Source organism: Stenella coeruleoalba (genome assembly GCF_951394435.1).
Source record: "Stenella coeruleoalba genome assembly, chromosome: 4".
NCBI classification, from domain to species: Eukaryota; Metazoa; Chordata; class Mammalia; order Artiodactyla; family Delphinidae; genus Stenella; species Stenella coeruleoalba.
In genome coordinates, this window is record NC_137149.1 from 2,171,253 (window position 1) to 2,192,868 (window position 21,616).

Consider the following 21,616-nt stretch of genomic DNA (forward strand, 5'->3'; position numbering starts at 1 on the left):
AACTCTGAATCGAGAGTAATTTCATGCTGTTTATATTGGTTATGTTTCTTCATTTTAAAAGGAAGTGTCTAAATGGATGTTTTTGTTTCTAGGGAATCAGAGGCAATTATTCCAAACATCTTTTTCTTCCTGGTATTACTGTCTTATGAACGCTATCATTCAAAACAGATCATTGGAATTCCTAAAATCATCCAGCTTTGTGACGGCATCATGGCCAGTGGGAGGAAAGCTGTGACACACGGTAACGGGACAGCCTTTCACTGTGGTCTTCAGTGGTCATCATGTGCTGACGCCACCTTCCCCCTGTGTGGACAGCTGCCCAGCGCTCTGTAGGCTGTGCGTGTGTACGCGTGCGCATGTGCACTCTGGCTAGAGATGTTTATAAAAAGGAGAGAGCACAAGCTTTACTCTCAGGAGTGTATGATCCACTTAGGTAAACACAGACAGTGAGATAATCTAAGGTGCACGTAGAGTCTGGCATAAATACTCCTGCCTAGCCATGTGAAGCAAAGAATTTTAAAGTCCAGCTTCTGTAAGGACATTGGATTTCTCGTCCAGTGGTATTGGAAGATGTAGTTTGGCCTTGATTCAGGGCCTTCTGTTTTGCCTGGTTATTTCGTAGCAGGTTCAGTGAGGTCCACAGACGACAATCAGCTGCTCAGGCAGCCTCCTCCCACCTGTGGAGTGAGGTGGTGTGCTTTGGGAAGGAGCTGTGAATCTTTCTTTGCACTTTTTAAGCTGCTCTTCCTACCGACTCCTCTCTGGCTCCATCGTCAGGAATCTGTAGGCTTTTGAACTGTGATTGGGGTGCCTCCCAAGACCTCGGCTGGCTGCTGCACCCCGGGTCCCCGCTCCGCGTACCGCAGTAGGGTGACCGGCGAGCCGTGGTGCCGGGGATGTGGAGGGGCTCGGCAGTCACCATTTCCCACTCTAGCAAGACGGTCACCTTAGCCATGGCCTTGCTGGGGCTCAAGTCCATGCCTCAGCACGGGGGTACCTGACTGCACGTATGGACCTGGGGTCACTGGATAGAGTTGAAAGTGCAAACGGCAAATAGAGAGATGACTGAGGTTTCCCAGATCAGAGGGTCTTTGGATAGAAAATTGATGGGCAGCCAGACCGCCCCGCTCTCTACTGGGAAGCCTGGTTGTCTGTAGAAAACTCAGCAAGTGTGGTGTGTGTGTGCGCGTCACTGAGGCTGAGAGAGTGTGCCTTTCAGTAGTCGTGGTGACATGACTGGGCTGGTCCTTCTTAATGAAAGGCCTTTCTTAGTTTATTCAAGTGGTGGTGTGAGGCAAATCGTTTACTTTGCTCTTTTGGAGAAAGACACGACTTGGGGGAAAACACATTGTCTAATGAGAGAGTGACTTTAATTGCTTGAAACAGCATAGAAATCTAATACTTTGACTAAATGTTTTCCATTGAAAAAGCATTTATTCTCTCTTCAGGTAAATCTTTAAGTAGATTATGCATGAGGATAGAACGTTGCTATTTTGGTTAGTTAGAAGGTTTTATTATTTTGAATTTGACTTTTGAATTTGTGTCTCTTTGTGTCAGAAATAATGTTATGTCACAGAAATCCTAGTTTTTTGTTTATTATTATTATTTTTTGTGTGTGTGGTACACGGGCCTCTCACTGTTGTGGCCTCTCCCGTTGTGGAGCACAGGCTCCGGACGCGCAGGCTCAGTGGCCACGGCTCACGGGCCCAGCCGCTCCGCGGCACGTGGGATCTTCCCGGACCAGGGCACGAACCCGCGTCCCCTGCATCGGCAGGCGGACTCTCAACCACTGCGCCACCAGGGAAGCCCTGTTTTTTTGTTTTTTAAAATCTTCACAACATTATCAAGTGTCAGAGGAAGACCCATGGCCTTCCAGGATGGTATACAGGTAATTTCACGGCACTCATTGATAACCTTCATTTATGTCTTATCACAAAGCCAAGTATGGGTCAGGGTTTTCTTTATTTCTTGCAAATAATTTGGAGATGTTAGTGCTGTCTCCCGAATGCATCTGTCACATGCTGCCTTCTTAGTGGGCCCTTTTGTGCCCACAGCCATACCAGCCCTGCAGCCTATAGTCCACGACCTGTTCGTTTTAAGAGGAGCCAATAAAGCTGATGCAGGAAAAGAGCTCGAAACCCAGAAGGAGGTGGTGGTGTCCATGTTACTGAGGCTCATCCAGTACCATCAGGTAAGAGGAGGCGTGGGGCGGTCGCTGACCCCTCCTTGTCCCTGTAGGGACAGGAGGAAATGCCACGTGGCTGCTGCCTGCTGTCAGTGAGGGTGGCTTTGTGCCGGCCCTGGGCTCTCGGGCGGTGAGACGCAGGGGGACATAAGGCTTGGTGGGGTCTGTCTTGAAGGCAGTGTGGCCTGGCCGACGGTCACGAGGTCGTTCAAGGCGGTAAGCATGGTGGAGGCCCTCTTTTCCAAAATGAGGACCAAATACCAGTCAACAGTGTCGATCAAAATGGTAGCATTCTAAAGAATGATTTTTAAAAATCTCAACGTGAAATAATTTAACGACTTTATTTGTACATTTATTTACCACTATGTTGAGGGAGAGCCAGAGGCTTTTTCTTGGCGCCGATTTCTGGCTTCGTTTTCCTTAAGGTGGAGTAGGAATTTCAGGTGGTGTGTGAGGCAGTCTGAAAACAGAAGTCTGGCTTTTTAATGAATTCTCTTCTGTAGCTGGTACGGTTGCCTAGCCCTCACTTATTTTTGGTAATGCTTTTTAGCTATTTGTCTTTGAATCTTCATAAAATCGTAAGATTTTCTTGTAGAAACACTTTCTTTGTGCATTCTCGTTTTGGTTAATCTAGGTAATGTTTAATTAAATGCTTTTAATGTTTAATTAAATCCCATAATTACAATAAAAAGTACGACTACCATAAAGAGGCTTGAGAACCAATAACCGGCTCTTGGCAAGCATGCAGTTTAGTTGGAGGCCTGGAGGGCGGCTCAGCCGGCACAGCGTCCCCGGAGCTCCCGGCCTGGTTTACGGAACGAACAGAGAGGGTGGGTCTTGGATTAGGAGAGTCGGGATGAGCACAGAGTGGCCCCTGTGGTGCAAGTGCTGCCCGAGGTGCCTCCTGAAGGGAGAGGCAGCTGTGGAGGCGGCCAGGTGGCTTTCCAGGGAGCGGGCTCAGCCTGGCCAGCACGCTCACAGATCAGGCTGCGGGCTTTTCTGCCAACAGGCGGGTGACAAGCATTTTCAGCTTTGCAGGAGCTCCTCGTGTCTGCTGTCATTCTGGAAGCCTTCCCGGCAGCATTTTCACAGTGGTCGTGTGCCAGGGAGACCGTGTTCACCAAAATAGGCTTTTAGGGGTCCCTGTTTAGCAGGGATCACTAACAAACTCGTGCTCACCCAAGGCCAACTCTTCTGAAGTATGGTGTCCTCAGTAGAAGGTGACCTTTGCACAGATGTTAACACACACGAAAGCCAGAGGGTGTCTGCACAACAGTTTCGTCAAGGCTGTGCTTGTGTCCTGCCAAAGGTTGAGATGAGTTTGGCTTTCCTTTCGTGCCTTTCATCTGGTTGTCACTCTTGTAAAGCTGTAGAGGTGACAGCGCTGTGGTCCTCCTGCGCGTCCCGGGGCCAGGGCTGCGTCGGCCCTCCTTGGGGGCACGCGGGCTGGGGTCTGAGTGTCTTCCGGCCGTTCCCTCTGTGCAGGTGTTGGAGATGTTCATCCTGGTCCTGCAGCAGTGCCACAAGGAGAGCGAGGACAAGTGGAAGCGGCTGTCTCGGCAGGTAGCCGACATCATCCTCCCGATGTTGGCCAGGCAACAGGTTTGTCCCCCTCCCCCCGCGTGTGGGGTCACTGCGACACCGTGGAAGTGGGTGAAGATGCTCGTGAGAGGTGGACGCTCGTGGTGGGCTTTTCGTCAGTGCGTGGTGTGTACATTTTATGGTCGTTACTGGTGCCATCTGGGCGAGTGCGAGGCCAGAGGTAGAGACGTCCGCTGGGTCCCAAGGCGCCCTTGGACTGCGTCCTTTCTTGCTTGCACCCTGTCTCCCTCACTCTGCTCAGCTAGACGCCCTCTGTTTGCTCTGTAGGGGAGTGTTTTTCCTTATCACGTATAAAGTAAGTTGGCAATTACCTGTCATTTAATCAGGATTTCTGTGGTCACACGATGCAGTCAGTGGTTTCCACAAGCGCAGTGGAAGGCACTGGTCTGGCTGTGTGTGTAGGATGGAGCCCAGTAGTTGTATGGCTTCTGAACCACTTCTGCCCCCGCCCCCCGTCCCCCCAACCCCCGGCGTCGAGGGCAGGACGCTGTGCTCTGGGTGCTACACCACCCTGGGAGCCGGGCAGCAGGGACGCGCTGAAGACGGTCCCTCCAGGAATCCGTCCCAGCTGGTGGCAGAGCTCTGGGTCGGAAGCACTTTGGGTACAGTCAGCAGGTGCCTGTTCATCTGGGTCGGCCTGGCTAGGGAAGCGGGCGCTCTCAGAGTGAGCGTTTAGTTGGAACGGGGTGGGGAGACAGACAGCAGAGGGGAGTAAGCTAGTTATGTGTATAAAATGTCAGATGAGAGTGCTGGAGGGAGGGGAGGTGTGTCGGCTGGGGGTGACACTGTTGAATGGGTGACATCCACGGGGACTTGAAGGAGGTGAGGGATGAGCCGAGCAGATGCCTGGGGAAGAGCTCTCCAGGTGGAGGACTTGGGGGAACCCTCGGAGGGCTTGGTACGAAGGGGGTCAGGGTGAACTTGAGAGTGGAACAGGCGGGCGGGGGTGTAGGGAGAACCACTCATGGCTCAGGGCCTGTGTGGACCGGGGGTGGGAGCGAAGGGGCGAGAAGGGGTGTCTGCTGGACTCAGACGCAGAACCAGTGAGCTTTGCTGACGGCTTAGGTGGGGTGAGGGATGTGAGAGGAGGGGCGGGCAGGTGGCTGTAGCGTGATGGCTTTGGGCGGACCGTGGAAGGAGTGGGTTTCGGGACGAGGTCAGAGCCTGGTTTGGATGTGTTTGGTTGGGACACTGGGTGGCGCCAGGGAGGCTGGAGGAGGCCTTTGGGGTGCGAGCTGGAGGGCAGGCCTGAGGGTGGACGAGGTCGCTGCGGGGCCCAGGGTAGCTGGGCAGTGGGAGAAGGCCAAGCCCCGGGAGGCGAGGGGGCCCATGGACGAGACGGGCAGGAGCAGGTGGCGTGGTATTCTTACAACCGAGGAGAAAAGGTGTTTCCCGGAGAAGGGACTGATCGCTGGGAGCTGCTGCCGGGCCAAGCAGACGGGCCCTGGGAACTGACCCACACTTGGCCACACGCGGGTCCCTGGGGAGCGGCTTTGGTGGAGTGGAGGGAACAGAAGCCCTGCCAGCGTGCGCTGGTGAGAGGGCAGGAGGAGAGAGGGAGAGACGTGGCGGCAGCCGGCCGAGCTGGGGGGCACGAGGGCCAGTGTCCACCCTGAGGGCAAGAGCAGAGGGGCACTGCCTCTGCAGGACAGGCGGCTGTGCCGTCGTGGCGTCCCTGAGCACCACCAGACCCAGGGCTCTGTGGCCGCGTAGCCGACAGGTCACGGCCAGAGGGCCTTGCCGGCGGGTGGGCCCCGGCAAGAGGCTCATCTTCCCACCGCAGAGGGGCGGCTCCACGCCAAGCAGGGCGCAGACCTGCACCTTGAGAAAATCGCCCTCTGCGGAGATGTTACTGTGTATACACACTCGTTAGTAGTGACGACAGTCATCAGTAGGGGAGTGGTTGAGTGTACTGTGGTAGAGACTTAATTTGGAATATTTTGCAACCTTTAAAAATAATGTTAGGAGGATCTCCCTGCCGGTCCAGTGGTTAAGACTCTGCCCTTCCATTGCTGGGGGGGCCGGGTTCGATCCCTGGGTGGGGAACTAAGATCCTGCATGCTGCACGGAGAGGCCAAACAAAATTTTAAAAACGTTAGGTTTTAAAACCTGTTGCCTTGGGAGTTCTCCATTATATTTTTAATGGAAAAAAGCAGAGACATTTATAACATGATTTTTCAAAACAACTTAAACAAAAATCTCTCTACATGTATAGGAATGTGGAGAAAGTTAACGAGAAATACGCTAATTTGCTAACATTTGTTACTACGTAGTGGGGTAGGGATGGGGTGCCAGTAAAGAAAGAAAAAAGATACAGTATGTATGATACCCATTTAGGTACATTACTTGTGTGTAAAGAGATGCGAGAGAGGCTGCTTCCTGAAGTGCTGATGGTGACTGGGTCAGGGCGGTGTGGTTTCAGTTGATAATTTTCATACGTCTACATATTTGAATTTTTTACAGAAAGCATCTGTGGTTTATTTAATAAAAATCTAAATGCAGAGATTTCCATCGTGGAAAAGATACAGCTGTGTCACAGTGTTGTTCTAAAGAACGTTTACTTGGTTCACTACTGAAGCTAAAATGCGTTTAAGTGCGGGGGTGGGAATGGTGCATGGTCAAGGCTATTTGACCTTGAGACAACCGGCGTGAGGTGTGAAAGGTGGCATCTCATCGGCTCACGGGAGAATGTCTGTGACGTTTCATTGCAACAGATGCACATTGATTCTCACGAAGCACTTGGAGTGTTAAATACGTTATTTGAGATTTTGGCCCCTTCCTCCCTCCGTCCCGTGGACATGCTTCTACGGAGTATGTTCGTCACCCCAGATACCCTGGTGAGTATCCCGCCTCCTGATGGCATCTTGGCTTCACCACTGTGTGGGGCACCCGGGGGTTTCTGCTGGGGCCAGGGTGGAGCCTTAGTATTTGCATTTTAAGCAGGTTCCCGGATGGTACTGATGCTGCCTGTCTGGGACCACACTTTGAGAACCAATGAGACAGATTTATTGGTGGAATTGTAAACTCAGGGTGATTTTCATAAATGAACTTGGCAATCAGGAAGAACTTAACCATCTTTTTCCTTTAGCTATAACATACTTGTCTTCCTTCCTCTAGGCATCTGTGAGCACTGCTCAGCTGTGGATAGCCGGGATCCTAGCCATTCTGAGGGTTCTGATTTCCCAGTCAACTGAAGACATTGTGCTTTCCCGCATTCAGGAGCTTTCCTTCTCTCCGTATTTACTCTGCTGTCCGATAATTAATAGGTTAAGAGATGGGGGCAGTAATTCAGTACTGGAAGAACACAGTGAAGGGAGACAAACGAAGGATTTGCCAGAAGAAACATTTTCCAGGTACGCTCTATGTCGGAGCCTTCCGCGTGCGTGTCCTCAGGCCGCCGTGTGGTGTTTGGGGTCACTGAGTCTCGCTTCGGCTCTGCGAGGCGGGTTAAGGAGTCCGTGTCGGTGTGTTTCCTCTGCCCAGCCTGCCTCACCTGTGGCCCTCGGTCATGCCTGTCTGCAGGCACTGTCACATCCCGAATCAGACCCTCGTTAAGACTGCACGTGGTAGTGGGTGGGTGCAGGCGGTAAGGGCGTGGCTGCCTGCAGAGAATTTGAAGACCTAGGAAAACCCACTAAAAGTCAGTCTTATGTTTATTCCCGCCGGGTGCTGGCCACCCTCCACACTGTCAGTAGTAAAATCCCCTCCCCGCCAGGGTGGAACGCTCATGCTGTGCTCCCCTGGGTGTACTTGCGGCATCAAATCACAGCTGCCCTATCAGTTCTTGGGAAGCTCCTTGAGGGTGGCGATCACAACTCAGGCACTGACAAGGCTTGTTGTGTAGACGACTGTGTATCCCCCTTTGCTGGATTCGGGGTGCACGCTGACTTATACCTCGTAGAGCGTGTCCAGGAAGCACAGTTCCTGAGAACGTGCTCCTTCCTGCCGGGTCCACCGTAATGTCCACGTAGCTGCCCTTGGTTGGTCATCAGGGCCTGGGGCACCATTGTGTTTGTGGAGATAAATCCAGTGAAACTGCACGACACCCATTTGTCCGCAGGTTCGGGAGGGCAGCCTGTGGCTCCTGCTGTTACATGTAAGCAGGGGCTAAAGTGGAGGATGCGTTAAATCCCTGTGGTGGGTTATCTCCCTGCTTTATGGTTTATAAAGCTTTGAAGAAACACTGCAGGTCATTTTACCCTCCTGACAGTCCTTTAAAGGTGGTATGATTCCTGCCATCTCATTAGTGAGGAACGTAATACGCAGAGAGGTGAAGTGACTTAATCCAGAGGGCTGGCATCGAACACTTCACTTGACTTGCATTTTTACCCTACTGCCCTACCCGTACCTACTGTGTATGTTACTTTTACGTGTGTGCCTCCCTCCCAGAAGTGCTCCGCTATAGGCCCCTACTTCACTGTCACCCTTCTCCCTTTCTTTGAAGGTTTCTGCTACAACTGGTTGGCATCCTTTTAGAGGACATTGTTACAAAACAGCTAAGAGTGGAAATGAGTGAACAGCAGCATACTTTCTACTGCCAAGAACTAGGCACGCTGCTCATGTGTCTGATCCACATCTTCAAGTCTGGTAGGTGCATCCCACTAGTCTTATTAGAGCATCTGTATATCCCCTGCCCTGCCCTGCACACTCGCAGGGTGTAAGGAGGTGCTGCCCAGTGCGAGCTCTGCCCTGCTCAGTGAGCCTTTGAAGACGTTGTGCTGATGAAAACAGTAAACCTGGGCGCTTCCTCCTGTTTTAAAGATTTGGAAAGACAAGATGTTTTTGTTACCTTTACATATGATTGTGGATTAAAAAAAACAGTGCACTCAAGAGAGAGGTCACAAGATCCCAGCCATGTAGCAAGCATAGGAAGCAACCTTAGGACAGTCAGTGTGTTTCAACAGGAATGAGTGTTTTCAAAAGAAATGTCTTGCTAGTTATAGGGTACAGGCATATCCTTTTCTCAGCAAGAAAAAATGAAAGGCAATTCTAATCTCTAGGAAAAGCAAACAGCAAGGAAGTCATGGTCCAAATATGAAGCAAACCTGGAAGTGGTTTGAGTCCTGGAAGTGCGGGGGTAGGTGCCCTCTTTGGGTGTGACTGCCTCTGGTGTGTTTAATTCTGTTGCTGCGTCGTGTATTTCCACGTCTCAGCTCTTTTACTGTGTTGCCTTTGTTTTCTGTGGGGCTCCTTCCCCACGGCAGAAAGGATGGCCTCTGGTCTCAGCCCCTGCGGGAGTCCTCTGAGGGACTCGTGAGCCCTGGGTGCTCTGGCCAGCCTGGGCTGGGTGAGAGGCTGGACAGCATTCCTTTGGGAGAAAGGGTTACTTTCCAGTAGTAAGGGAAGGGGAGCAGACAGAATAACTGACGGTCCACTGCAGGTGATGAAAGCATACCAAGGCAAGTTTGGAGGTAACACCACAACTGAGAACAGAACGATAGCAAATGGTCGCCTTAAGAGGGGTGGGGCAGGCACTTGTCAAGGCAGAAGCCCCCATCTGTTGTGGGATTTAAAAATCACATGTGTATATTACTGCAATACAAATTAAAACACACACATACCCGCATACATACCACTAGAGCAGAAGATAGTTACCGCCGTCAACCTTTATTCATTCAGCAAAGATGCACTGAGTCCGCCGCCACTGTGCTGGGCCCTGGGTGTGCGGTGGTCAGTACAGCTGACGTGATTCCTGCCTCTGTGGTGCTCAGTCTCGCGGGGCAGACAATACACAGATATGTCACCACAAGTCTTGCTATCTCCTGAAAAGGAAACAAAAGCACAGTGACAGCCAGCACAGGGGTGGGCAGTAGGGGCAGGTTCTCCTAGGGGCTGCTGAGCTAAGGCCTGAAGGAGAAGGAGCTGGCCCTTCGGAGAGAGTGTTCCTGCTGAGAGGGGTGAGGGCTCGGAGGGGCTGAGGGGGCGGGCAGGGACCTGGGCTCGCGCGGCCTGGGAGCGATGGGGAAGGACACCTCTGCATGGTTGCTTCACGTACCTTCGGTCGCCCTCGGCACAAGAGTGTGGCCAGAATTGAATTCTGACGATGGTTTACAGCTTCCAGCCACCTTGTTTACTTACCATTGAAATAATTTTCTTTTTGAGGATCTTTTGATTTATGTCCCACCCACTGCGATAAGTCTAAAGTTGAGAAAATAATTAAGCCACATGAAGAATAAGTTGTTTTTAGTATATGGGCCATTTTAATGTTTGGCCATCGGTTGGTTTGGATCTGACACCAGAAGGGTACCAGTTCACATCGAAGGACGGCTTTCTACCTTCTTTGGATAAGAGCAGTGCATTCTGCGGCCTTAGGCGCATCTAAGTGGATTTCCATGGCGTTCCAGTGGATTTCCGTGCTGTTCACTCACCCGTCACTCTAACTTCCTCTTCCTTTTCTCAGAAATCAGGGGAAATACTTTCATGGTATGTTGCAGTGCTGTCAAGTCCAGCTTCCTGCAGTGCGCAGATGTTCTGTGTCTGCATTAATCCAGTTGCTTCTGGCCACACGTGGCTGATGGGCGCTGGAAGTGTGGTGTTGTGACTGCGGAGCTTTTATCCAGTCTAAGTTTGGTTAAATTTGAACAGCCATGCATGCAGTGGAATATTGAGAAGGCCGCGCTCTGCTCCGGAGGCCGGGCTGGGTATCGGGGCACGTGGGTTTTGCCACTCGTGTCTTTGGGCATTGTTCAGTTGGTCCAGTATTTGTAAATTAGGGGTGTATGGGTGTGTACAAATGTCTGTTTCTATCTCCTCATGTATTTTGATGCCATTTCTTTTAAAGGCACCAGGCAGCAGAATTACTGCGTTGGTTGCTTTTGAGATAAAATAAATCATCTTGTTTTTTATATAAATAAGGTGTCTTTAGCATCTCAAGTTGGTAGTTTTTATTTATGCATTGCTTAAACAATGACAATAATTTCACCCCTCCGTTGAAAATCGAGATCTTTGAATTTGCCCATTTCAGGTATTATTTCTTAGAACAGGGACTAGTCTGAGTAATGGCCTTGACCTCTCATTTTCTGTTGTTGGCGGGGGTGGTGGTTTATGAATCCCAAAGTCATTTGCCTCTTTCACATTCAATCCAGCATAAACAGAAGAGCCAAGAAAGTTACCTAGTCTCCATTTTATAGGTTCTGGGTAACTAACACCTCGTCCTCTCCACTGAGGCAGGCCAGATAGAAGCAGAAGGTGGAGCCGTGGCAGGAGGCTGACAGTGTCCATTGCTTTGTTGCAGGCAGGGCTGGGTTGAGTCCTCCGGCCTGTGGCCACAGTAAGGCTTCCTAACTCCTCACCGTGTTTTCCAGTCCCCCCTGCACCTCTGCCAGCCCCCACCGTGTGCCCTCCCCACTGCCGTCCAGTGCTCGCCCAGCCGAGGGCAGCAGTGGGCGGTGGAGCCATTCCTGACCCTCTCCCTTCCTTCCTCGCAGGCAGAGCTCTCTTCCCAGTGTTTTATGTGTGGGTTAAAGTAGGATTACTAGAAGGAAGAGAAAATGGTCTTCCTGCAGTGATAAAATGGGCACTGATTCAGATTCGTGCTTGGGCCAGGATGGGGCTGCTGACGGTGTTCTCTTAGGGGTGTGTGGTACCCTTTACATGATTATCTCCATCAACCCTTAGAACAACTCTATGAGATAGTTCCCCATTTCTACTGATGAGAGAATTCAGGTTCTGAACGGTCATATGATAAAACCAAGAGCGAAAACCCAAGAATTTTTTCTTGCCCATTATGTCGTGCTGCTTCTTGGGTTGGTGATGGTAGGTGTAGCAGCTGATGTTTGCAGAGCACTTGCTGTGGGCCCGGCACACACCGTGATATCCGTGTTCTAGCTGAAGTAACTGAGTCACGGGGCTTGTAATGCGTGAGCTCCCAGGTGGTGGGGTGGTTGGGGGAGGTGTCTAGAGCCTGGGCCAGTCCTCGTACAGCGCACACCATCAGCAGTGCCGGTTCCCCCGCGAGAGTCTAGCCCCAGGCCAGCACCAGTGTCCGTCCAGTTCCTCCGTCTGACATCTCGTCCCCCATCCTGGTCCCCATCCCCTCTTGTGTTTGCTCTTCCCATGATCTAGGTCTATCCACATCACTACAAATAACTCCATTTCTTTTTATGACTGAGTAATATTCCATTGTAAATATATGTACCACATCTTCTTTATCCATTCATCTGTCAGCGTCTCCTTCGTTCACTCACGCTCTCTTCGCTGCACACTCCACGCGGCGAGACATAAAAGTCTGTCTTTCCTTCTCACCTAGAGCTGCGCTGCTGATCCAGCCTACGAGGCAGAACAAACCCTTTCTTTACTCTGCGGCTTCCTGAATTGTCCTCCTCTTCTTGTTTACTACACAGTTTTTCAAAAGAAATGTTTCAGGAGTTTATTGTTGTTCCTTCTAGCGCTCTGCTTTCCCTCTTTATCTCCATCCTCAGCGGTTTGCCTCTTGATCTCATTACCAGAAATGCCTCTGCAAAGGCCACCTGTGGGCTTTCCCAGGTCCTCATCTTCCCGGACCCTGCAGCCCAGTCCCATGGACAGACTCCAGCTCGCTGAAACTCCCTCGCCCCTCGACTTCTCCTTCAGTCTTCGCTTTCCAACCTCTTAATTGCATGTGTTCTTGCGCATTGTCAATCACCCCAAAGAGGAGGAGATGTGCGCCTACTTGGCGTCCCTTACTTACTCTCCAGCAGGAAGGAGACACCTTCTTCAGTAGGCGTGAGGGCTTCCCCTACAGGCCTCTTCCAAGTCCAACTTGAGCTGAGGTTTCTGTGGTTAATTCCACACTTGTAACTGAAAGGTTGTACCTTTTGAGCACCTTCACCCATTCCCCCCACCACCACCTCTGGCAGCTGTCAGTCTGACCTCTGTATCTATGAGTTTGGTTTTTTTAGATTCCACATATAAGTGAGATCAAACGGTATTCATCTTTCTCTGACTTATTTCACTTAGCACAATGCCCTCAAGGTCTATCCATGCTGTTGCAAATGACAGGATTTTCTTCCTTTTTTATGGCTAAATAATATTCCTCTGTGTGTGTGTGTGTGTGTGTGTGTGTGTGTGTGTGTCACATGTTCTTTATCCACTCATGCTTCAATAGGCACTTGGTTTGTTTCCGTGTCTTGGCTCCTGTGATTAATGCCGCAGTGAACATGGGAGTGCAGGTATCTTTTTTTTTCTTTTTAAGGAACACTTATTTATTTATTTATTTATTTTTGGCTGCGTTGGGTCTTCGTTGCTGCACGCGGGCTTTCTCTAGTTGTGGTGAGCAGGGGCTACTCTTCGTTGCAGTGCGCGGACTTCTCATTGCGGTGGCTTTTCTTGTGGAGCACGGGCTTCAGTAGTTGTGGCACATGGGCTCAGTAGTTGTGGCTCACGGGCTCTAGAGCATAGGCTCAGTAGTTGTGGTGCACCGGCTTAGTTGTTCCGCAGCATGTGGGATCTTCCCAGACCAGGGATCGAGCTGGTGTCCCCTGTGTTGGCAGGCAGATCTTAACCACTACACCACCGGAGAAGTCCCGCAGGTATCTTTTTGAGTTAGTGATTTTGTTTCTTTCAGGTATATACCCATAAGTGGGATTGCTGGATCATATGGTAGTTGTATTTTTTTTAATAGATCTTTATTGGAGTATAATTGCTTCACAATACCATGTTAGTTTCTGTTGCACAACAAAACGAATCAGCCATATGCATACACGTCCCCATATCCCCTCCCTCCTGCGTCTCCCTCCCACCCTCCCTATCCCACCCCTCTAGGTCATCGCAAAGCACCGAGCTGATCTCCCTGTGCTATGCTGCTGCTTCCCACCAGCCAACTATTTTACATTTGGTAGTGTATATATGTCAATGATACTCTCACTTCGCCCCAGCTTCGCCCTCCTACCCCATGTCATCAAGTCCATTCTCTATGTCTGCCTCTTCATTCCAGCCCTGCAACTAGGTTCATCAGTACCATTTTTTTTTTTTTTTTTTTAGAATCTGTATATATCTGTTAGCATACGGTATTTGTTTTTCTCTTTCTGACTTACTTTACTCTTCATGACAGACTCTAGGTCTATCCACATCACTACAAATAACTCCATTTCTTTTTATGACTGAGTAATATTCCATTGTAAATATATGTACCACATCTTCTTTATCCATTCATCTGTCAGTGGACACTTAGGTTGCTTCCATGTCCTGGCTATTGTCAATAGTGCTGCAGTGAACATTGTGGTACATGTCACTTTTTGAATTATGGTTTTCTCAGGGTATATGCCTAGTAGTGGGATTGCTGGGTCATATGGTAGTTCTATTTTTAGTTTTTTAAGGAATCTCCATACTGCTTTCCATAGTGGTTGTATCAATTTACATTCCCACCAACAGTGTAGGAGGGTTCCCTTTTCACCACACCCTGTCCAGCATTTATTGTTTCTAGTTTTTTTGATAATGGCCGTTCTGACCGACGTGAGGTGATACCTCATTGTAGTTTTGATTTGCACTTCTCTAATAATTAGTGATGTTGAGCATCTTTTCATGTGCCTCTTGACCATCTGTATGTCTTCCTTGGTGAATTGTCTATTTAGGTCTTCCACCTGTTTTTTAACTGGATTGTTTTTTGGATATTGAGCTCCATGAGCTGTTTGTATATTTTGGAGATTAATCCCTTGTCTGTTGTTTCATTTGCAAATATTTTCCCCCATTCTGAGGGTTGTCTTTTTGTCTTGTTTATGGTTTCCTTTGCTGTGCAAAAGCATTTAAGTTTAATTAAGTCCCATTTGTTTATTTTTGTTTTTATTTCTGTTACTCTAGAAGGCGGGTCAAAAAAGATCTTGCTGTGATTTATGTCAAAGAGTGTTTTTCCTATGTTTTCCTCTAAAAGTTTTATAGTGTCTGGTCTTACATTTAAGTCTTTAATCCATTTGGAGTTTATTTTTGTGTATGATGTTAGGTAGTGTTCTAATTTCATTCTTTTACATGTAGCTGTCCTGTTTTCCCAGCACCACTTATTGAAGAGGCTGTCTTTTCTCCATTGTATGTTCTTGCCTCCTTTGTCATAAATTAGATGCCGATATATATGTGGGTTTATCTCTGGGCATTCTGTCCTGTACCATTGATCTGTTTTTGTGCCAGTACCATACTGTCTTGATTACTGTAGCTTTGTGGTACAGGTGGAAGTCAGGGAGTCTGAGTCCTCCAACTCTGTTTTTCTTTCTCAGGACTGCTTTGGCTATTTGGGGTCTTTTGTGTTTCCATACGAATTGTAAGATGTTTTGTTCTAATTCTGTAGTTTGGTAGTTTGATAGGGATTGCATCAGTGTTTTATAGTTTTCTGAGTACAAGTCTTTCGCCTCCTTAGGCAGGTTTATTCCTAGGTATTTTATTCTTTTTGTTGCAATGGTAAATGGGAGTGTTTCCTTAATTTCTCTTTCTGATTTTTCATTGTTGGTGTATAGGAATGCCAGAGATTTCTGTGCATTAATTTTGTATCCTGAAACCTTACCAAATTCATTGATTAGTTCTAGTAGTTTTCTGGTGGCATCTTTAGCATTTTCTATGTGTAGTATCATGTCATCGGCAAATAGTTTTACTTCTTCTTTTCCAATTTGTATTCCTTTTATTTCTGTTTCTTCTCTGATTGCTGTGGCTAGGACTTCCAAAACTATGTTGAATAAGCGTGGCAAGAGTCTTGTTCCTGATCTTAGAGGAAATGTTTTCCGTTTTTCACCATTGAGTATGATGCTTGCTATGGGTTTGTCGTATATGGCCTTTATTATGTTGAGGTAGGTTCCCTCTGTGCCCATTTTCTGGAGAGTTGTTATCATAAACGGGTGTTGAATTTTGTCAAAAGCTTTTTCTGCATCTATTGACATGATCATATGGTTTTTATTCCTTAATTTGTTAATATGGTGTATCACATTGATTTGCGTGTACTGAAAAATCCTTGCATCCCTGGGATAAATCCCACTTGATCATGGTGTATGATACTTTTAATGTGCTGTTGGATTCTGTTTGCTAGTATTTTGTTGAGGATTTTTGCATCTGTGTTCATCAGTGATATTGGTCTATAATTTTCTTTTTTTGTGATATCTTTTTCTGGTTTTGGTATCAGGGTGATGGTGGCTTCGTAGAATGAATTTGGGAGTGTTTCTCCCTCTGCAGTTTTTTGGAAGAGTTTGAGAAGGATTCGTGTTAGGTCTCCTCTAAATGTTTGATAGAATTCGCCTGTGAAGCCATCTGGTCCCGGGCCTGCCTCTCCTGTTCTCCCCTCGGCTTCCTTCCTATGCCCCCAAGGACCCACGTGACCTGGAGGGGGCTTTGGGGGGCAGGAGACTGGCCTGGGAGCTCAGCAGGCTCCCCCGGCCCCTGTGGGGAGGGCAATTGCCCACTGCTCCTTTCCTGCTCCTCCCGGAGGGCCCCTCCCGCCTGCCACTCCTGATCTCCCTGGCCTCCCTCCTATGCCCCCAGGACCCATGAGGCCTGGATGGGGCTTTGGGGGCTGGGGGAGCAGCTTGGAAGCTCAGCAGGCTCCCTGGCCCGAGTGGACCAGGCGTTCGCCCTCCACTCTTCTCCGGCTCTTCCTGGAGAGTCCCTCCCACCTGCCTCTCCTGATCTCCCCAGCCTCAGGGGTGCTGATCTTGTCTGGCCTCCACTTCTCCTCCCCCCTTGGTCCCCCTACATCCTACTGGTTTACTCTGGGGTTCCTCCTGCCTCCTTGGGGGTCAGAGTCCCCCACCAGCGGCCGGCAAGCGCCCTAGTTGTGGTGAGAGGCTGACTCCGCGTCTTCCCACAGTTCTACCTTGACTCCTCCTCTGGTAGTTCTATTTTTAATTTTTTAAGGAATGTCTGTACTGTTTTCCACAGTGTCTGCACCAATTTACATTCCTATCATAGTGCACAAGGGTTCCCTTTTTTTCCCGCAGCCTCACCAATACCTGTTATTTCTTGTCTTTTTGATGATAGCCATTTTAACAGGTGTGAAGTGATATGTCACTGTGGTCTTGACCTGCAGTTTCCTGATGATTAAGGATGTTGAGCACCTTTTCATGTACCTCTTGGCCATGTGAATATATCTTCTTTGGAAAAATGTCTATTCGAATCCTTTGCCCACCTTTTAAATTTTTTTTGAAGACTTTTTTCTTGCTGTGGACCATGTTTTTTTTTTTTTTTTGGCAGATATAGTGCTCACTTATTCTCTCCATGTTTAAAAAAGAATTTCAAAATAACAAAATAATTTCACACACCATACAATTCAGGGTAGGGTTGGGCTCAGGGGACCGTCTCGCTGCTCACAGTGTGGGCAGAGCCCTCTGTGTCCAGACGTTTTTTGAGCTCGTTTAGCGTTCAGCTCTGAGTCCTGGTCCCAGTCTTGAAACCACAGAAAGTTAGGGGGTGGAATTTTCTCAGCCACAGGGATGAGGTTCTTGTTCAGATGGGAGGAGAGAGCTTCCTTCCTGCACGGGATCAATAAAGCCTCTGATGCAGAAACATGAGGAAGCAAGGGCAGAGGGCACCGGGGCTGAACCAGAGGGGCCTGTCGTGGGGGGGGGGGAGCCCTCTCCCGGTCCAGCACTTCCCTGTGCTCACCCCTGTGTCTCCTCTGATGCAGAAACATGAGGAAGCAAGGGCAGAGGGCACCGGGGCTGAACCAGAGGGGCCTGTCGTGGGCGGGGGGAGCCCTCTCCCGGTCCAGCACTTCCCTGTGCTCACCCCTGTGTCTCCTCTGATGCAGAAACATGAGGAAGCAAGGGCAGAGGGCACCGGGGCTGAACCAGAGGGGCCTGTCGTGGGGGGGGGGGGCCCTCTCCCGGTCCAGCACTTCCCTGTGCTCACCCCTGTGTCTCCACTCAGTAGAAGGGGCTGCCTGAGAGCAGCAGCAGCCAGTATATTTGGTGGAGGAACTTTCTCCTAGTAGCTTCCAGAACCTGAAGACAGGGCCCAGTAGAACTTTGACTGGACTCATGAGATCCCAGGATGCTTGGGAGCTACAAGCCCTTGATTACTGAGATGACCCTGCCAATGGGCCCAGCCCCTGGAAGGCACGGTCCCATAGTTTTGCAAGGACAGCCCTTGACTAGGGCAGATGGACCTGCACAATCACACTGGAGTGGGACAGATAGACTCCACACTGCTCAGACCAGAAATCAATGTCCCGAACCAAGTGTTCAAAAGACACAAAGTGGACAACCTTCTTAAGGTTGGAGAACACATGGCTAGCCTCAAAGGAGAAACTCTCTACACTGCTGGATGGGAAAAGGCAAAGGAGAGTAATGATGCAGGACGGCCTGGTTGGCATCTAGAGGTTGGACAGTTAGCCCATATAAACTGTCAGTGTACTGTTGGTCTGTCCACCAGTCAGAGACAAAAATCTCAGTCTTTCCACTGTCCAGGAGTTCCGGCCACAGACCCTCCTCTTCCAGGTCCGACACCTGCTTCTTTTGACACCACCTGTAGGAAGACAGGAAGCTGGTCTGTATACAGGCCCTGGGAGCGACCTCCCAGTTTTCCTCTGCCCCCCAGGCATCTCCTCCAGTCGGCACCGTCCATTTCAGGAGGCCTTCGCCATTGGGGTTCAGGAGGAGGTTGCGTCCTATGGGTGTGCTCTCGCAGAAGCGGCCCAGGACACAGGGCCTGGGGTCGTTGGCGGGGGCAGGTAGGTGTGGAGGATGGGCGACAGGTGGCGTGGCCTCGGGCCAGGATTCTCAGCCACAGGGCCTGGCAGTCCACCAGGTCGTGCCAGTGCCGGCACCCCTGCGGCAGCGCCTGAGCAGAATGTGTTGGGGCACGTGGCTCAGCACCGTCACAAGCAGCTCCGATGACGGTTGGCCCAGACCCAGCGCCTCCTTGGGTTCGGGGTCCTGAGCGGGGACCCCGGTGGGCGGGCCCCTGGAAGCTGAGGTGTGCATGGTCTCCTCTCCAGGCCCGGCTGCAACTGCTTCTAGGGGGAGAGACATGGTGAACAGGAGGCACAGTAAGCAGATGATGTACTGTCGGGAAATTACTAAAAATAAAATCCCGAGCTTCTCGAGGGGGCGGAGTCAAGATGGTGGTGTGAGAAGACGCGGAGTTTGCGTCTCCCTACAACGTCTCCCCACAACTAGGGCACCTGCTGGATGCTGGTGGGGGACCTCAAGGCCCAAGGAGATGGGAGGAACCCCCAAGCGAACCGGTAGGATGTGGGAGCACTGAGGGGGGAAGAGAAGTAGAGGCCGGACAGGACCGGCACCCCTGAGGGGTGGCTGAGAGGGGCGAGGGGTTCCCACACCTGGAGGGACCCTTGGGGGCTCGGATCGGGGGGTGGGGGGAGTGCGCCCAGCGTTTCCCCCGCCCAGTTGGCCGGAGAAGTCTGCCCAGCTCTTGGGCAGGGTCCTACACCCTCAGAGTTGCCATCCCGTCCGGGCTGCGCTGGCCTTGGGGGCGTAGGAAGGAGGCAGACGGGAGGGCACTCCAGAACCTGAGGAGCAGCAGAAGGAGTGGAGGGCGTTCGCCCCACCCACTCGGGCCCCAAGAGCCTGCTGGGCTCCCAGGCCTGGTCCCCTGCCCTGCAAGCTCCCCCATCCCCCCGCCCCACCACACTGGTCCTCTGGGGACCATTTTTAAAGTCTCTATTGAATTTGTTGCAGTATTGCTTCTGTTTTGTTTTGGTTTTTTGGCCATGAAGCATATGGGATCTTAGCTACCTGACCAGGGATTGAACCCACACCCGCTGCATTGGAAGGCGAAGTCTTAACCACTGGACTGCCAGGGAAATCCCACTTTGCCCACTTTTTAATTGGATTTATTTTTGTTATTAATTTATGTGTTCCTTATATATTTTGGAAATTAACCCCTTATCAGATGTATGGGTTGCAAAGTCTTGTCCCATTCTGTAGGTTGCCTTTTGATTTTGTTGATGGTTTCCTTTGCTCTGCAGAAGCTTTTTAGTTTCATGTAATCCCACTTATTTTTTTTGTTTTTGTTGCCTTTGCTTTTGGTGTCATATCCAAAAAATTATTGCCAAGACCATGTCAGGGAGCTTAATACCTATGTTTTCTTCTTTATGGTTTCAGGTCCTACATTCAAGTTCTTAATCCATTTAATTTTTGTGAGTGGTGTAATAAGCTAGGGGTCTAGTTTCATTCTTTTGCATGTGAAGACCCAGTTTTCCCAGCACCATTTGTTGAAGGGACTGTCTTTCATCCACTGAGTGTTGTTGGTCTCTCTCTGCTCTCCCCTCCAGCCCTCTGTCTCCCTCCCTCCTCCTCCCCATCCATGGGACCGCCTCCTTCATGACCTGCCTCGGTTATTGCTGCAGAGATGACTGGTAACTGCCTCCTTAGGTCCTGTCACCCATCGTCATGGCTGCCTTGGTCTCTCGTTTCCATCCTCCCTCTAGACACGTGCTTGCTGTCCTGCCAGCACCTCAGACTTACACTTCAGGCTGGACTTGTCACCTGGCACAGCTGCTCTGCTCCAGCTTCCTCTTCTTGTTGACTTGTTCGTCATTTGTCATTAGAGACGCTCAGACCCCAGCGTCATTGTCGCCCCCCCGGTGGGCCCCTAGCTTCCTGTCCTGTCCCGCCAGCGGCTTCCTCCTGCTGTCGGGACGCTGCCCCCCAAGGCCGGGCACTTCCCTGACGTCCTTCCGGCAGCAGCAGCCGCTCGCTGGTCGTTGGCTCTGTCCAGCGCTGTACTGAGCCCTTCACCTGGGTTTTATGATTTGATCCTTACTGCAGCCCTGTGAGCGGCTGGTGCTCTGAATTCCATTTTACAAGCGAGGAAACTAAGGCCACAGGGGACGTACGGCCAGGGTCACCGAGCAGGCATGGCAGAGCCACAGTCTGATTTCAAAGCCCACCTCGACACTCCGTCACCTGGATCTCAGCTCTGAGCATGGTTTCCTGCTCCCTGTTCAGTAAAACCCCACATCCGTGGTCTGCCATTCCCCGCGTGCCTTGGTCTGGCTCCAGGGTTCCTTTGGGACAGCACCTGGCTCTTCCCTCGTGTCCGTGACCCACAGGGAGCCCACGCAGTGACGGAGGCACGAGAGGGAGCAGGCCAGGGCTGGGTGGGCCTGAGGTGGGCGATGCTGACACGGCAGGAACCGGAGAGAACCCAGCCAGTGCGGCCAGAGAGGAGGCGAGCACTGGAAGCTCCTCGTCGGATGTTTCTGTTTGGCGAGCTTTTGTCAGCTCTCCCCTTGTCTCGGGGCGTGGGTGTAAGCAGTCATGAGGAGTGAGAAGTCTGTGGTCTGTTTGTTTCTGCCTGTTTTAGGGCCCTTTTGTGTTGGCATGTGTTGAAATTTAGAGCAGAAATAAGCTTTTGACTCGCCAGAAGTGATGCCAGGAGTCCCCAGCTGGGGGCACAGGGAGCCCCTGGCCACCTCCTGTCATGTCCAGTCCTGCTGCGTCCCAGGCTGCACTTCACGGCATGCACGTGTCCCCGTGTCCCTGGGGTGAGGGCCAGTCTAGGTGCATCCAGGGCGGGGTGGAGAGACAGGCGTGTGGAGCTGGCTTCGTGTCGTTCCAGAGGTGGGATAGAATGAAGTCATGAATTCACTCTCTCCTAGGGGAGAGTCTTCCCGGCCCTAAGGAGGATGCTGTGGGAAACCGGGGCAGAGCCTGGCTGGATCTGCTGCTGACGGGCGGGTCTGAGTGTGGGCGCCTGCCTGCGCGGCCACCTTGCCCCGGGTGGTCACCCCGTGCTGGGTGCAGAGGCCCCCTGGCCCTCGGCTCTCAGGGACCTGCCGTTCCCACCCGCGCGGCTGTGGGTTGCGCTGTCCTGGGTGCTGTGACCTGATGGGCTGCATGGTGGCTGCTGCCTTCTCGGTGGAGCTGTGTCCACGGTCAGCACCACTGAGGCTCCCGGCTCGGAGCCCCTGGAGAG

General features: G+C 50.9%; 1 protein-coding gene and 1 pseudogene across 9 annotated transcripts in view; one reads left to right on the forward strand and one right to left on the reverse strand.

Moving 5' to 3' along the window:
- HTT (huntingtin) overlaps positions 1 to 21,616 on the forward strand; it is a 198,393-nt gene that overhangs the window by 141,795 nt on the left and 34,982 nt on the right. For all 8 annotated transcript variants that reach the window (XM_079919305.1, XM_079919304.1, XM_079919306.1 and 5 more), the window contains 6 exons: positions 93 to 241; positions 2,055 to 2,191; positions 3,671 to 3,787; positions 6,502 to 6,624; positions 6,905 to 7,140; positions 8,232 to 8,374. In XM_079919305.1, the coding sequence (XP_079775431.1) occupies positions 93 to 241; positions 2,055 to 2,191; positions 3,671 to 3,787; positions 6,502 to 6,624; positions 6,905 to 7,140; positions 8,232 to 8,374 (905 nt within the window). The remainder of the gene's footprint in view (positions 1 to 92; positions 242 to 2,054; positions 2,192 to 3,670; positions 3,788 to 6,501; positions 6,625 to 6,904; positions 7,141 to 8,231; positions 8,375 to 21,616) is intronic.
- LOC307185686 (F-box only protein 27-like) lies at positions 17,826 to 20,625 on the reverse strand (annotated as a pseudogene). Its single transcript has 3 exons — positions 20,589 to 20,625; positions 18,089 to 18,689; positions 17,826 to 17,994 (listed from the first exon to the last, which is right to left on the reverse strand). The product of its transcript is annotated as an F-box only protein 27-like (transcript).